At 46.0% G+C, this 12579-nt stretch overlaps 1 protein-coding gene across 1 annotated transcript in view; it reads right to left on the bottom strand.

The window, feature by feature from the left end:
* LOC121001017 (ovalbumin-related protein Y-like) overlaps positions 1-12579 on the bottom strand; it is a 344860-nt gene that overhangs the window by 180846 nt on the left and 151435 nt on the right. The window contains exon 4 of the mRNA XM_040431875.1: positions 3972-4089. Coding sequence (XP_040287809.1) covers positions 3972-4089 — 118 coding nt within the window. The remainder of the gene's footprint in view (positions 1-3971; positions 4090-12579) is intronic.

Here is a 12579-nt window from a genome sequence, read left to right as displayed (position 1 = left end):
AATTCAGTTATTTGGTCAGTTATTTCCATCAGTTATTGTGAGCCAAAACCAGGTGTGGGTTAAAAACACAGAACAGATGCAAATATTTCCTTTGGGGCTCATGTACACGATCATTGGCTGTTTTGTGATCTGCAAATTGCAGACCCACATTGTCTGTTTTGATTTCACATTTTTTGCAGGTCGGATGCGGACAAAAAAATACATTTGTGTGCATGAGCCCTTATACCTCATCAATGAGTAGGCTTCACTACTAGTTTTAGCTCACAATAACTGATGATAATAACTGACTTAAAAATCTGGTGTGAACTCAGAAACCTAATCTGTGTTTCTGTGTAGAAGATCTTAAAGGGGTTCTCCGTTAATTAAGAAACTGAAAAAACTTAAATAATACTTTATTGCAAATATATTCCCAAATACCTTTCATTAGTTATAATGGCTTGTTTTGTCTGGGGAGCAATCATTAGAAGAAACAAAATGGCCGCTGTCCTATTAGTACAGCAAAAACCTGTCCTAATAACACAGCAGGACAAGTTACTTCACAACACTGATCTACTTGCCAGGGGTTGTGATCCTTTATTTAATATGAGCTTCAGCTGAATCTCTGTAGGAATGAAGTTCATGAGGCGACATGAAGTACAGAGAGGATGTGGAGATGTGAGTAATAAGCAGCAGCATTTGTATGCAATATCCATTACCCCAGTCTATCCTGTCCTGAGCTCCTTTTCTTCAGAGATTCAGCTGAAGTTCAGCTGTATTCAGGACCATAATCCCTGACAAGCAGGGCAGAGAGGAGGATGTGGCAGCTCTTTAGCTCGGTGTTGGGAAGTAACTTGTCCTCCTGTGTGATTAGGACAGGTTTTCTGTGTACTAATAGGACGGCGGACATTTTATTTCTCCTAATGATTGCTCCCTAGACAAAACGAACCAATATAGCTAATATGGGAATATATTTATAATAAAGTAATATTTAGGTATTTTAATTTTCTTAATTCCCGGAGAACCCCCTTAAAGGGGTTGTCTCATTTCAGCATATGGCATTTATCATGTAGAGAAAGTTAATATAAGGTGCTGACTAATGTATTGTCATTATCCATATTCAAACGGAAAATGCAAATGTGATCGCACACTACATCCAGCACTCTGCCCTCCATGCTGGATGAGACATTGGTGTACATTTTGGCCAAAGCGTAATAAGCCACTCACCGCGTCAAGGTCGTCTCATTTGAGTGGTCCCTAACTCTTGTTCCTACCTGTTTATGGGCCATGACAGCCTCATAAAGTCCAGGGAATGCAGGTCAGCATGCAAGCCAAGTACACTCTGCTTTTAACCCCGTCCGGTGCCATTACAGCTTTCATCGGATCCAGGGATGCAAGTACCAACATGCATGCTGAGCCCACCATATACTTCTCCTGGAGCCAAATGGCTAATGGTAGGTTCTATATAAGCAGACTCAGTTTTATACTGACTTTAAAACCAGCCTCCAGGACAGATTAACTGGTCAGGTGTGCTTGACTCAAAGGAGATCGCCACGCCTCCAATATATGCTACAAAGAAAAAATGTGGGGGGTTGAGCCCGCACAACCTGCCTGTAGGTGCAGATCACTATGGCGAAATACATATACAAACGGAAAATGCAAATGTGATCGCACACTACATCCAGCACTCTGCCCTCCATGCTGGATGAGACATTGGTGTACATTTTGGCCAAAGCGTAATAAGCCACTCACCGCGTCAAGGTCGTCTCATTTGAGTGGTCCCTAACTCTTGTTCCTACCTGTTTATGGGCCATGACAGCCTCATAAAGTCCAGGGAATGCAGGTCAGCATGCAAGCCAAGTACACTCTGCTTTTAACCCCGTCCGGTGCCATTACAGCTTTCATCGGATCCAGGGATGCAAGTACCAACATGCATGCTGAGCCCACCATATACTTCTCCTGGTGCCAAATGGCTAATGGTAGGTTCTATATAAGCAGACTCAGTTTTATACTGACTTTAAAACCAGCCTCCAGGACAGATTAACTGGTCAGGTGTGCTTGACTCAAAGGAGATCGCCACGCCTCCAATATATGCTACAAAGAAAAAATGTGGGGGGTTGAGCCCGCACAACCTGCCTGTAGGTGCAGATCACTATGGCAAAATACATATACAAACGGAAAATGCAAATGTGATCGCACACTACATCCAGCACTCTGCCCTCCATGCTGGATGAGACATTGGTGTACATTTTGGCGAAAGCGTAATAAGCCACTCACCGCGTCAAGGTCGTCTCATTTGAGTGGTCCCTACCTCTTGTTCCTACCTGTTTATGGGCCATGACAGCCTCATAAAGTCCAGGGAATGCAGGTCAGCATGCAAGCCAAGTACACTCTGCTTTTAACCCCGTCCGGTGCCATTACAGCTTTCATCGGACCCAGGGATGCAAGTACCAACATGCATGCTGAGCCCACCATATACTTCTCCTGGAGCCAAATGGCTAATGGTAGGTTCTATATAAGCAGACTCAGTTTTATACTGACTTTAAAACCAGCCTCCAGGACAGATTAACTGGTCAGGTGTGCTTGACTCAAAGGAGATCGCCACGCCTCCAATATATGCTACAAAGAAAAAATGTGGGGGGTTGAGCCCACACAACCTTCCTGTAGGTGCAGATCACTATGGCGAAATACATATACAAACGGAAAATGCAAATGTGATCGCACACTACATCCAGCACTCTTCCCTCCATGCTGGATGAGACATTGGTGTACATTTTGGCCAAAGCGTAATAAGCCACTCACCGCGTCAAGGTCGTCTCATTTGAGTGGTCCCTAACTCTTGTTCCTACCTGTTTATGGGCCATGACAGCCTCATAAAGTCCAGGGAATGCAGGTCAGCATGCAAGCCAAGTACACTCTGCTTTTAACTCTGTCCGGTGCCATTACAGCTTTCATCGGATCCAGGGATGCAAGTACCAACATAGTGATCTGCACCTACAGGCAGGTTGTGCGGGCTCAACCCCCCACATTTTTTCTTTGTAGCATATATTGGAGGCGTGGCGATCTCCTTTGAGTCAAGCACACCTGACCAGTTAATCTGTCCTGGAGGCTGGTTTTAAAGTCAGTATAAAACTGAGTCTGCTTATATAGAACCTACCATTAGCCATTTGGCTCCAGGAGAAGTATATGGTGGGCTCAGCATGCATGTTGGTACTTGCATCCCTGGATCCGATGAAAGCTGTAATGGCACCGGACGGGGTTAAAAGCAGAGTGTACTTGGCTTGCATGCTGACCTGCATTCCCTGGACTTTATGAGGCTGTCATGGCCCATAAACAGGTAGGAACAAGAGTTAGGGACCACTCAAATGAGACGACCTTGACGCGGTGAGTGGCTTATTACGCTTTGGCCAAAATGTACACCAATGTCTCATCCAGCATGGAGGGCAGAGTGCTGGATGTAGTGTGCGATCACATTTGCATTTTCCGTTTGTATATGTATTTCGCCATAGTGATCTGCACCTACAGGCAGGTTGTGCGGGCTCAACCCCCCACATTTTTTCTCATTATCCATATTGCCTCCTTTGCTGATTGATTAATTTCCCTCATCATATTATACATTGCTCATTTCCAGGGGCTATCTGCGCTACAGCATTGGCGGGGAGCTGCTGCACATGCATGCCTATGTGTGATGACACGGTCCCGGACACCAGAGTGTCCGGCACATTTTCCTATAGTGGGCAAGTATGGCCACTGCTGCTGGATAACAGGATGGTCGTAACCTCAGGAAACGAGCGTCTAATGTTATGGAAAAAGGAATCAAGCCAGCAAAGGAGGCAATATGGACAATCACAATACATTAGTAAGTGGCATGTATTAACTTTCTCTACATGATAAATGCCATTTGCTGAAGGTGACAACCCCTTTAACAGTGTAGAAAGGCAAAGAAATAATGAAAAATATATGCATCTAGCAGCATCTAGTATTTTATGTCTTACCTTCAGTCTTTCCTTTAAGCCAGTTAACTATATACTCCCAGGAACCTCTTGGATGATTTTTGAAGTCAACTAATTCTGGGTTTGAGTTGTACCATACTTTAGAAACATTAATGAACGTCTATAAAAATAGGATAATATCATAATTGCTTATGCAGATGAAAACAAAAAATCACTTTTTACATATTTTATTAATACTGTATGTTCTTTTTTTAGTCTAAAATGAATTATCAGAAATTGATCTTCCGCACTCCAGGCTACTCAGCAAACATTTTCTCATTGATTTTATTTTTATGAAAATGAAAGACAAGTCAGTCTATTAGCTTCTATGTTCCATAGTACACTATTTTTAAGGGGCTGTACCCAGTTTTAAACATATGACCTATTCACAGAATAAAGAATAAGGGCTCATGCAATCGACCGTTGTTGTTTTGCGGTCCGCAAATTAAAGATCCGCAAATACTTAAACGGAATGCACACAGAGACACCAGTTTTTTTTGCTGAACCATTGAAATGAATGGTTCAGTATATGTACCGCATACTGAACTAAAAAAACGGACAGTATACTGAACGCAAAATACTGTCGTGTGCATGAGCCCATAGGGTAATACATGGAAAAATGTCAGCAAAATCCACAAAAAAAGAGCAGATAGTCAATGATGCATCTGTGAAGCTGTCCGTGTGTCAGTTTTTTGCTCTCCGTGTTGCATCCATGTTTTACTGCACAGCTGAAAAATAATTTTCAAAGCATCTCTTCTTAATGATCTGTGAAACACGGATGCAACACGGATGGCATCCGTGTTGCATCCATGTTTTTTACGGACCCATAGACTATAATGGATGTGATGGATCCGTGAACACGGACAAAATAGAGCATGCATCCGTGCTAAAAACACTGACCCACGGACCGTGCTAAAACACTGATGTCTGAATACACACATTAAAATGAATAGGGATGTGTGTTGTCCATGGAGAACACGTACAGCACACGTCCGTTAAACACTGATGTGTGACTGAGGCTTAACTCAGTGAGATCACTAGAGATTTTACTTGTGTTCTGTGTGGACGTTCTTAACCCCTTTTCAACCATCATGATGTACCAGTACATCACAGTGGTTGAGGTAATGTATGGAGCAGGCCGCTCCATTGTGCCCACTTCTTACGTGGCGGGTGACAGCTGTATAATGCAGCAGGCACCCAGCCACAGGATCACCTTTGCCTGTCACTTAACCCCTCAGATTGCATCCGTTCTATCTCCATTTTTTGCAGAACGGTGCAGACAAAAAATATGGTTGTGTAAATGGGGTCTAAGGCCTCATGCACACGACGGTTGTGTGCATCCGTGGCCGTTGTTCCATTTTCCGTGATTTTCTGCGGACTCATTGACTTTAAATGGGTCCGTTGAAAACTCGGAAAATGCTCCGTTGTTCATCTGCGGCCGTGATACGTGTTTCCTATTTTTTTGACGGACAACTGTTCACGGACCCATTCAAGTCAATGGGTCCGTGAAAAAACACGGATGCACACAAGATTGGCATCCGCGTCCGTGATCCGTGGCCGTAGGCTACTTTCACACAGACGGATCCGCAGATCCGTCTGCATAAAAGCTTTTTCAGAGCTGAGTTTTCACTTCGTGAAAACTCATATCCGACAGTATATTCTAACACAGAGGCGTTCCCATAGTGATGGGGACGCTTCAAGTTAGAATATACTTGAACTGTGTACATGACTGCCCCCTGCTGCCACCCGATCTCTTACAAGGGGCTGTGATCCGCACAATTAACCCCTCAGGTGCCAGAACTGAGGGGTTAATTGTGCGTATCATAGCCCCCTGTAAGAGATCAGGTGCTGCCAGGCAGGAGGGGGCACCTCCCCCTCCCTCCCCAGTTTTAAATTCATTGGTGGCCAGTGTGCCCCCCCTCCCCTGTATTTAACTCATTGGTGACCAGTGCGGCCCCCCCTCCCTCCCCTGTATTACTGTACATTCATTGGTGGCCAGTGGGCCCCCCTCCCTCCCCTGTATTACTATACATTCATTGGTGGCCAGTGGGCCCCCCTCCCTCCCCCTCCTAATTAAAATCCCCCCCTATCATTGGTGGCAGCGGAGAGTTCCGATCGGAGTCCCAGTTTAATAGCTGGGGCTCCGATCGGTAACCATGGCAACCAGGACACTACTGCAGTCCTGGTTGCCATGGTTACTTAGCAATTTTTAGAAGCATTATACTTACCTGCGATGTCTGTGACCGGCCGGGCGCTCCTCCTACTGGTAAGTGACAGGTCTGTGCTATAAGCAATGCGCCGCACAGACCTTACCAGTAGGAGGAGCGCCCGGCCGGTCACAGACAGTGAAGGTAAGTATATTGCTTCTAAAATTGCTTACTAACCTTGGCAACCAAGACTGCAGTAGCGTCCTGGTTGCCATGGTTACCGATCGGAGTACCAGCGATTAAACTGGGACTCCGTTTGGAACTCTCCGCTGCCACCAATGATGAGGGGGGGGATTTTAATTAGAAGGGGGGAGGGAGGGGGGGCCCACTGGCCACCAATGAATGTACAGTAATACAGGGGAGGGAGGGGGGCCGCACTGGCCACCAATGAATTTAAAACTGCGGAGGGAGGGGGGTGTTCCCCCTCCTGCCTGGCAGCACCTGATCTCTTACAGGGGGCTATGATACGCACAATTAAACACTCAGGTGCGGCACCTGAGGGGTAAGTTGTGCGGATCACAGCCCCCTGTAAGAGATAGGGTGCTGCCAGGCAGCAGGGGGCAGTCATGTACACAGTAGTATATTCTAACTTGAAGCGTCCCCATCACTATGGGAACGCCTCTGTGTTAGAATATACAATCGGATTGGAGAAAACTCTGATCCGATGGTATAATAGGGACTCCTGACTTTACATTGAAAGTCAATGGGGACGGATCCGTTTGCAATTGCACCATATTTTGTCAACGTCAAATGGATCCGTCCCCATGGACTTGCATTGTAAGTCAGGACGGATCCGTTTGGCTCCGCATGGCCAGGCGGACACCAAAACAACTTTTTTGTCATGTCCGTGGATCCTCCAAAAATCAAGGAAGACCCACGGACGAAAAAACGGTCACGGATCACGGAACAACGGAAATCCGTTTTGCGGACCACAAAAAAAACGTCCGTGTGCATGAGGCCTAAAGCTGACATTTTATAGTCTAACTTTTTTTTAATCTTATTAACACTAAGTGGCCAGCAATACTGGATTGGGGGCACTAAGAGGGCAGCACTACAGGATTGGAGGCACTGAAAGCTCAGCACTACTGGATTGGGGGCACTAAGCAGGCAGCAATAGTGGATTGGGGGCACTAAGCAGACAGTACTACTGGATGTAGGCACTAAGTAGGCAGCACTATTGAATAGGGGAACTAAAGGGGCAGCAGTACTGGATGGAGGCGCTAATAGGGCAGTACTACAGGAGTGGGGGCACTAAAAGGGCAGCACTACTGAACTGGGGCACTAAGAGGCCAGCACTATTGGATTGGGGGCACAAAGAGAGCAGCACTACTCGATTTGGGCACTAAGGAGACTAAGTAGGCATTTTACTCTTTGGGAACACTATGGGGCACTATGGCAGCATAACTACTATGTGGGGGCATAACTACTGTGGGGGGCCTTTAACTACTGTGTGGGGCCATTTACTGTGTAGGGACATGTGCATGAGCCCATAGGGTAATACATGGAAAAATGTCAGCAAAATCCACAAAAAAAGAGCAGATAGTCAATGATGCATCTGTGAAGCTGTCCGTGTGTCAGTTTTTTGCTCTCCGTGTTGCATCCATGTTTTACTGCACAGCTGAAAAATAATTTTCAAAGCATCTCTTCTTAATGATCTGTGAAACACGGATGCAACACGGATGGCATCCGTGTTGCATCCATGTTTTTTACGGACCCATAGACTATAATGGATGTGATGGATCCGTGAACACGGACAAAATAGAGCATGCATCCGTGCTAAAAACACTGACCCACGGACCGTGCTAAAACACTGATGTCTGAATACACACATTAAAATGAATAGGGATGTGTGTTGTCCATGGAGAACACGTACAGCACACGTCCGTTAAACACTGATGTGTGACTGAGGCTTAACTCAGTGAGATCACTAGAGATTTTACTTGTGTTCTGTGTGGACGTTCTTAACCCCTTTTCAACCATCATGATGTACCAGTACATCACAGTGGTTGAGGTAATGTATGGAGCAGGCCGCTCCATTGTGCCCACTTCTTACGTGGCGGGTGACAGCTGTATAATGCAGCAGGCACCCAGCCACAGGATCACCTTTGCCTGTCACTTAACCCCTCAGATTGCATCCGTTCTATCTCCCAAAGAGAGCAGCACTACTCGATTTGGGCACTAAGGAGACTAAGTAGGCATTTTACTCTTTGGGAACACTATGGGGCACTATGGCAGCATAACTACTATGTGGGGGCATAACTACTGTGGGGGGCCTTTAACTACTGTGTGGGGCCATTTACTGTGTAGGGACACTAAGGAGGCATTTTACTCTTTGGGAACACTATGGGGGCATCACTACTACAGTATGTGGTGGCACTATGGGACATAACTACAGTGGGGGCACTAAGGGGACATAACTACTGTGGGGGCACCAAGGGTGCATAACTACTGTGTGAGAGCACTATATGGCCTTCTATTGTATGGGGACACTAAGGGGGCATACTACTACTGTGCGAGGACACTAAAAGAGAGTGGTTCTGTTCACGGATGAGTCACGGTTTTCACTGTTCAGGGCAGATGGCAGACAGCGTGTGTGCCGTCGTGTGGTTGAGCGGTTTGCTGACGTCAACGTTGGTTTTGGATCGAGTGGCCCATAGTGGCAGTGGGGTTATGGTATGGGCAGGCGTATGTTATGGACAACGAACAAAGGTGCATTTTATTGATGCCATTTTGAATGCACAGAGATACCGTGAAGAGATCCTGAGGCCCATTGTTGTGCCATTCATCCACGACCATCACCTCATGTTGCTGAATTATAATGCACGGCCCCATATTGCAAGGATCTGTACACAATTCCTGGAAGCTGAAAACATCCCAGTTCTTGCATGGCCAGCATACTCACCGGACATGTCACCCATTGAGCATGTTTGGGATGCTCTGGATCGGCGTATATGACAGCGTGTTCCAGTTCCTGCCAATATTCTGCAACTTCGTACAGTTATTGAAGAGGAGAGGACCAACATTCCACAGGCCACAATCAACAACCTGATTAACTCTATGCGACGGAGATGTGATGCACTGTGTGAGGCAAATGGTGGCCACACCAGATATTGACTGGTTTTCTGACCCCTCTTTCCAGTAAGGCAAAACTGTGCACATTTCAGAGTGTTCTTTTATTGTGGGCAGTCTAAGGCTACTTTCACACTAGAGTTCCGTTTGAAGGCTCCCACAAGCGGACCCGAACGGATCCGTCCAGCCCTAATGCATTCTGAGTGGATGCGGATCCGCTCCGAATGCATCAGTTTGGCACCGTTTGTCCTCCGCTCCGCTCAGCAGGCGGACCCCTGAACGCAGCTTGCAGCGTTCGGGTGTCCGCCTGGCCGTGCAGAGGCAAACGGATCCGTCCAGACTTACAATGTAAGTCAATAGGGACGGATCCGTTTGAATTTGACACTATATGGCTCAATTTTCAAACGGATCCGTCTCCCATTGACTTTCAATGTAAAGTCAAAACGGATCCGTTTGCATTATCATGAACATTTTGGTTCATGGTGCAGCATACGGGTAGGTTACCCGACACTGCTAAGTTTTATGTGTATTCCCCTTTAAGCCAGTTAGGCCTGTTGCAGGCAATCCTTGGTACAGCCAGCAGAGGGAGCTCCCAGTTCTGTATAAATAGGCAGGGCCTAGCCTAGAAGGAGAGTTCAGAAGTTTCTAGAGCCTGAGGAAGCTGAGAGAGAGACAGAGGCAAATCCAGAAAAGCAAGAGGTACTCAAGACAACAGAGGAGGTACTTGATAATTATAAAACCAAGGATATATGCCAGAGCTAGGGCATTGGGCCTTGGAGAAGAGTTTCTAGGTTCCAGGATCAGTCAGGAATAGAGTGCAAGCTGCCTGTACTGCAAGTCCTGTGTTTAACACTCTAAAGTCACCTTGCTATACAGGGAGTGCAGAATTATTAGGCAAGTTGTATTTTTGAGGATTAATTTTATTATTGAACAACAACCATGTTCTCAATGAACCCAAAAAACTCATTAATATCAAAGCTGAATATTTTTGGAAGTAGTTTTTAGTTTGATTTTAGTTTTAGCTATTTTAGGGGGATATCTGTGTGTGCAGGTGACTATTACTGTGCATAATTATTAGGCAACTTAACAAAAAACAAATATATACCCATTTCAATTATTTATTTTTACCAGTGAAACCAATATAACATCTCAACATTCACAAATATACATTTCTGACATTCAAAAACAAAACAAAAACAAATCAGTGACCAATATAGCCACCTTTCTTTGCAAGGACACTCAAAGCCTGCCATCCATGGATTCTGTCAGTGTTTTGATCTGTTCACCATCAACATTGCGTGCAGCAGCAACCACAGCCTCCCAGACACTGTTCAGAGAGGTGTACTGTTTTCCCACCTTGTAAATCTCACATTTGATGATGGACCACAGGTTCTCAATGGGGTTCAGATCAGGTGAACAAGGAGGCCATGTCATTAGATTTTCTTCTTTTATACCCTTTCTTGCCAGCCACGCTGTGGAGTACTTGGATGCGTGTGATGGAGCATTGTCCTGCATGAAAATCATGTTTTTCTTGAAGGATGCAGACTTCTTCCTGTACCACTGCTTGAAGAAGGTGTCTTCCAGAAACTGGCAGTAGGACTGGGAGTTGAGCTTGACTCCATCCTCAACCCGAAAAGGCCCCACAAGCTCATCTTTGATGATACCAGCCCAAACAAGTACTCCACCTCCACCTTGCTGGCGTCTGAGTCGGACTGGAGCTCTCTGCCCTTTACCAATCCATCCATCTGGCCCATCAAGACTCACTCTCATTTCATCAGTCCATAAAACCTTAGAAAAATCAGTCTTGAGATATTTCTTGGCCCAGTCTTGACGTTTCAGCTTGTGTGTCTTGTTCAGTGGTGGTCGTCTTTCAGCCTTTCTTACCTTGGCCATGTCTCTGAGTATTGCACACCTTGTGCTTTTGGGCACTCCAGTGATGTTGCAGCTCTGAAATATGGCCAAACTGGTGGCAAGTGGCATCTTGGCAGCTGCACGCTTGACTTTTCTCAGTTCATGGGCAGTTATTTTGCGCCTTGGTTTTTCCACACGCTTCTTGCGACCCTGTTGACTATTTTGAATGAAACGCTTGATTGTTCGATGATCACGCTTCAGAAGCTTTGCAATTTTAAGAGTGCTGCATCCCTCTGCAAGATATCTCACTATTTTTGACTTTTCTGAGCCTGTCAAGTCCTTCTTTTGACCCATTTTGCAAAATGAAAGGAAGTTGCCTAATAATTATGCACACCTAATATAGGGTGTTGATGTCATTAGACCACACCCCTTCTCATTACAGAGATGCACATCACCTAATATGCTTAATTGGTAGTAGGCTTTCGAGCCTATACAGCTTGGAGTAAGACAACATGCATAAAGAGGATGATGTGGTCAAAATACTCATTTGCCTAATAATTCTGCACACAGTGTATATATATATATTGCCTGCATCAACTGTCTTCAAAGGAACTGCGCTTCCGTCAATGTCCCTATATGATGACTACTAAAGTTTGAATTCTGTTTTAACATCACGTGGTTCCTCAGTTATTCCTGCTATCAGCAAACGGCGTGCCACCGTTTAATTGGCACTGGCGTCACGAACATTTCTCATCATCACCTGCCCTTGCAGAGAGTCAGCCGTCTCAGGTTAGTGTCTATTGCACTACAACACCCAGGAACACTTCTAAACCTAACTTGAGTACGCTGCACCTCTCTTTTGGCGTCACGAACAGGATACGCACGCTTTCTAGTGCAAGAAGCGTGAACTTTGTGCCTTATACAGTTGCCCTGTGACCAAAGTGACAAATTGCCTGTTTTATTAAAGTGGACTTTGTGGACTGGAAAACATACCAAAAGTGTCCCTAAAACCTCCAAAAAGCGCTGTGCAGTGTTGCGCTATCAAGAGGAAGAAAATCGCCATACCGGAGTGTGGTTTTATGGACTTTTCAACAACCCTGCTTGCTGTCAGGGAATGGTGACCAAGATGGCCACCGGCCGCCTGGAGTAAAGTTTCCCGCGCTGCTGAGGACCTTCGTGGGCGGATCCCTGCAAAGACACAGAGAATCCCGCCCCTTGTCATCATCGCACCGCCGCGGCCCTGTTTCTTCTACGTCACCGCGTACTCAGGACGTCCGGAGTCTCTCGAGATTTGGCCTGCGCAAACCCGGCGATACCGGTAAGGACTTGTAACCGGAGGGAAAAGGATTGTTCCGGCCCCTTTAGTCGCCAGCGGCCACAGCGTAATAAGCTAACATGTCAGAACCGGGAGTGCCTGAGCAGCCGGCCCCGGGAGAGCTTGCGGCTCCTAATCATCCTACAGCCCCCAGCATGATGCCCTTTAC

Source organism: Bufo bufo, chromosome 5 (assembly GCF_905171765.1).
Source record: "Bufo bufo chromosome 5, aBufBuf1.1, whole genome shotgun sequence".
NCBI lineage: Eukaryota > Metazoa > Chordata > Amphibia > Anura > Bufonidae > Bufo > Bufo bufo.
The sequence above is the reverse complement of the archived record's forward strand: the minus strand, read 5'-3'. Positions and strand labels throughout refer to the sequence as shown.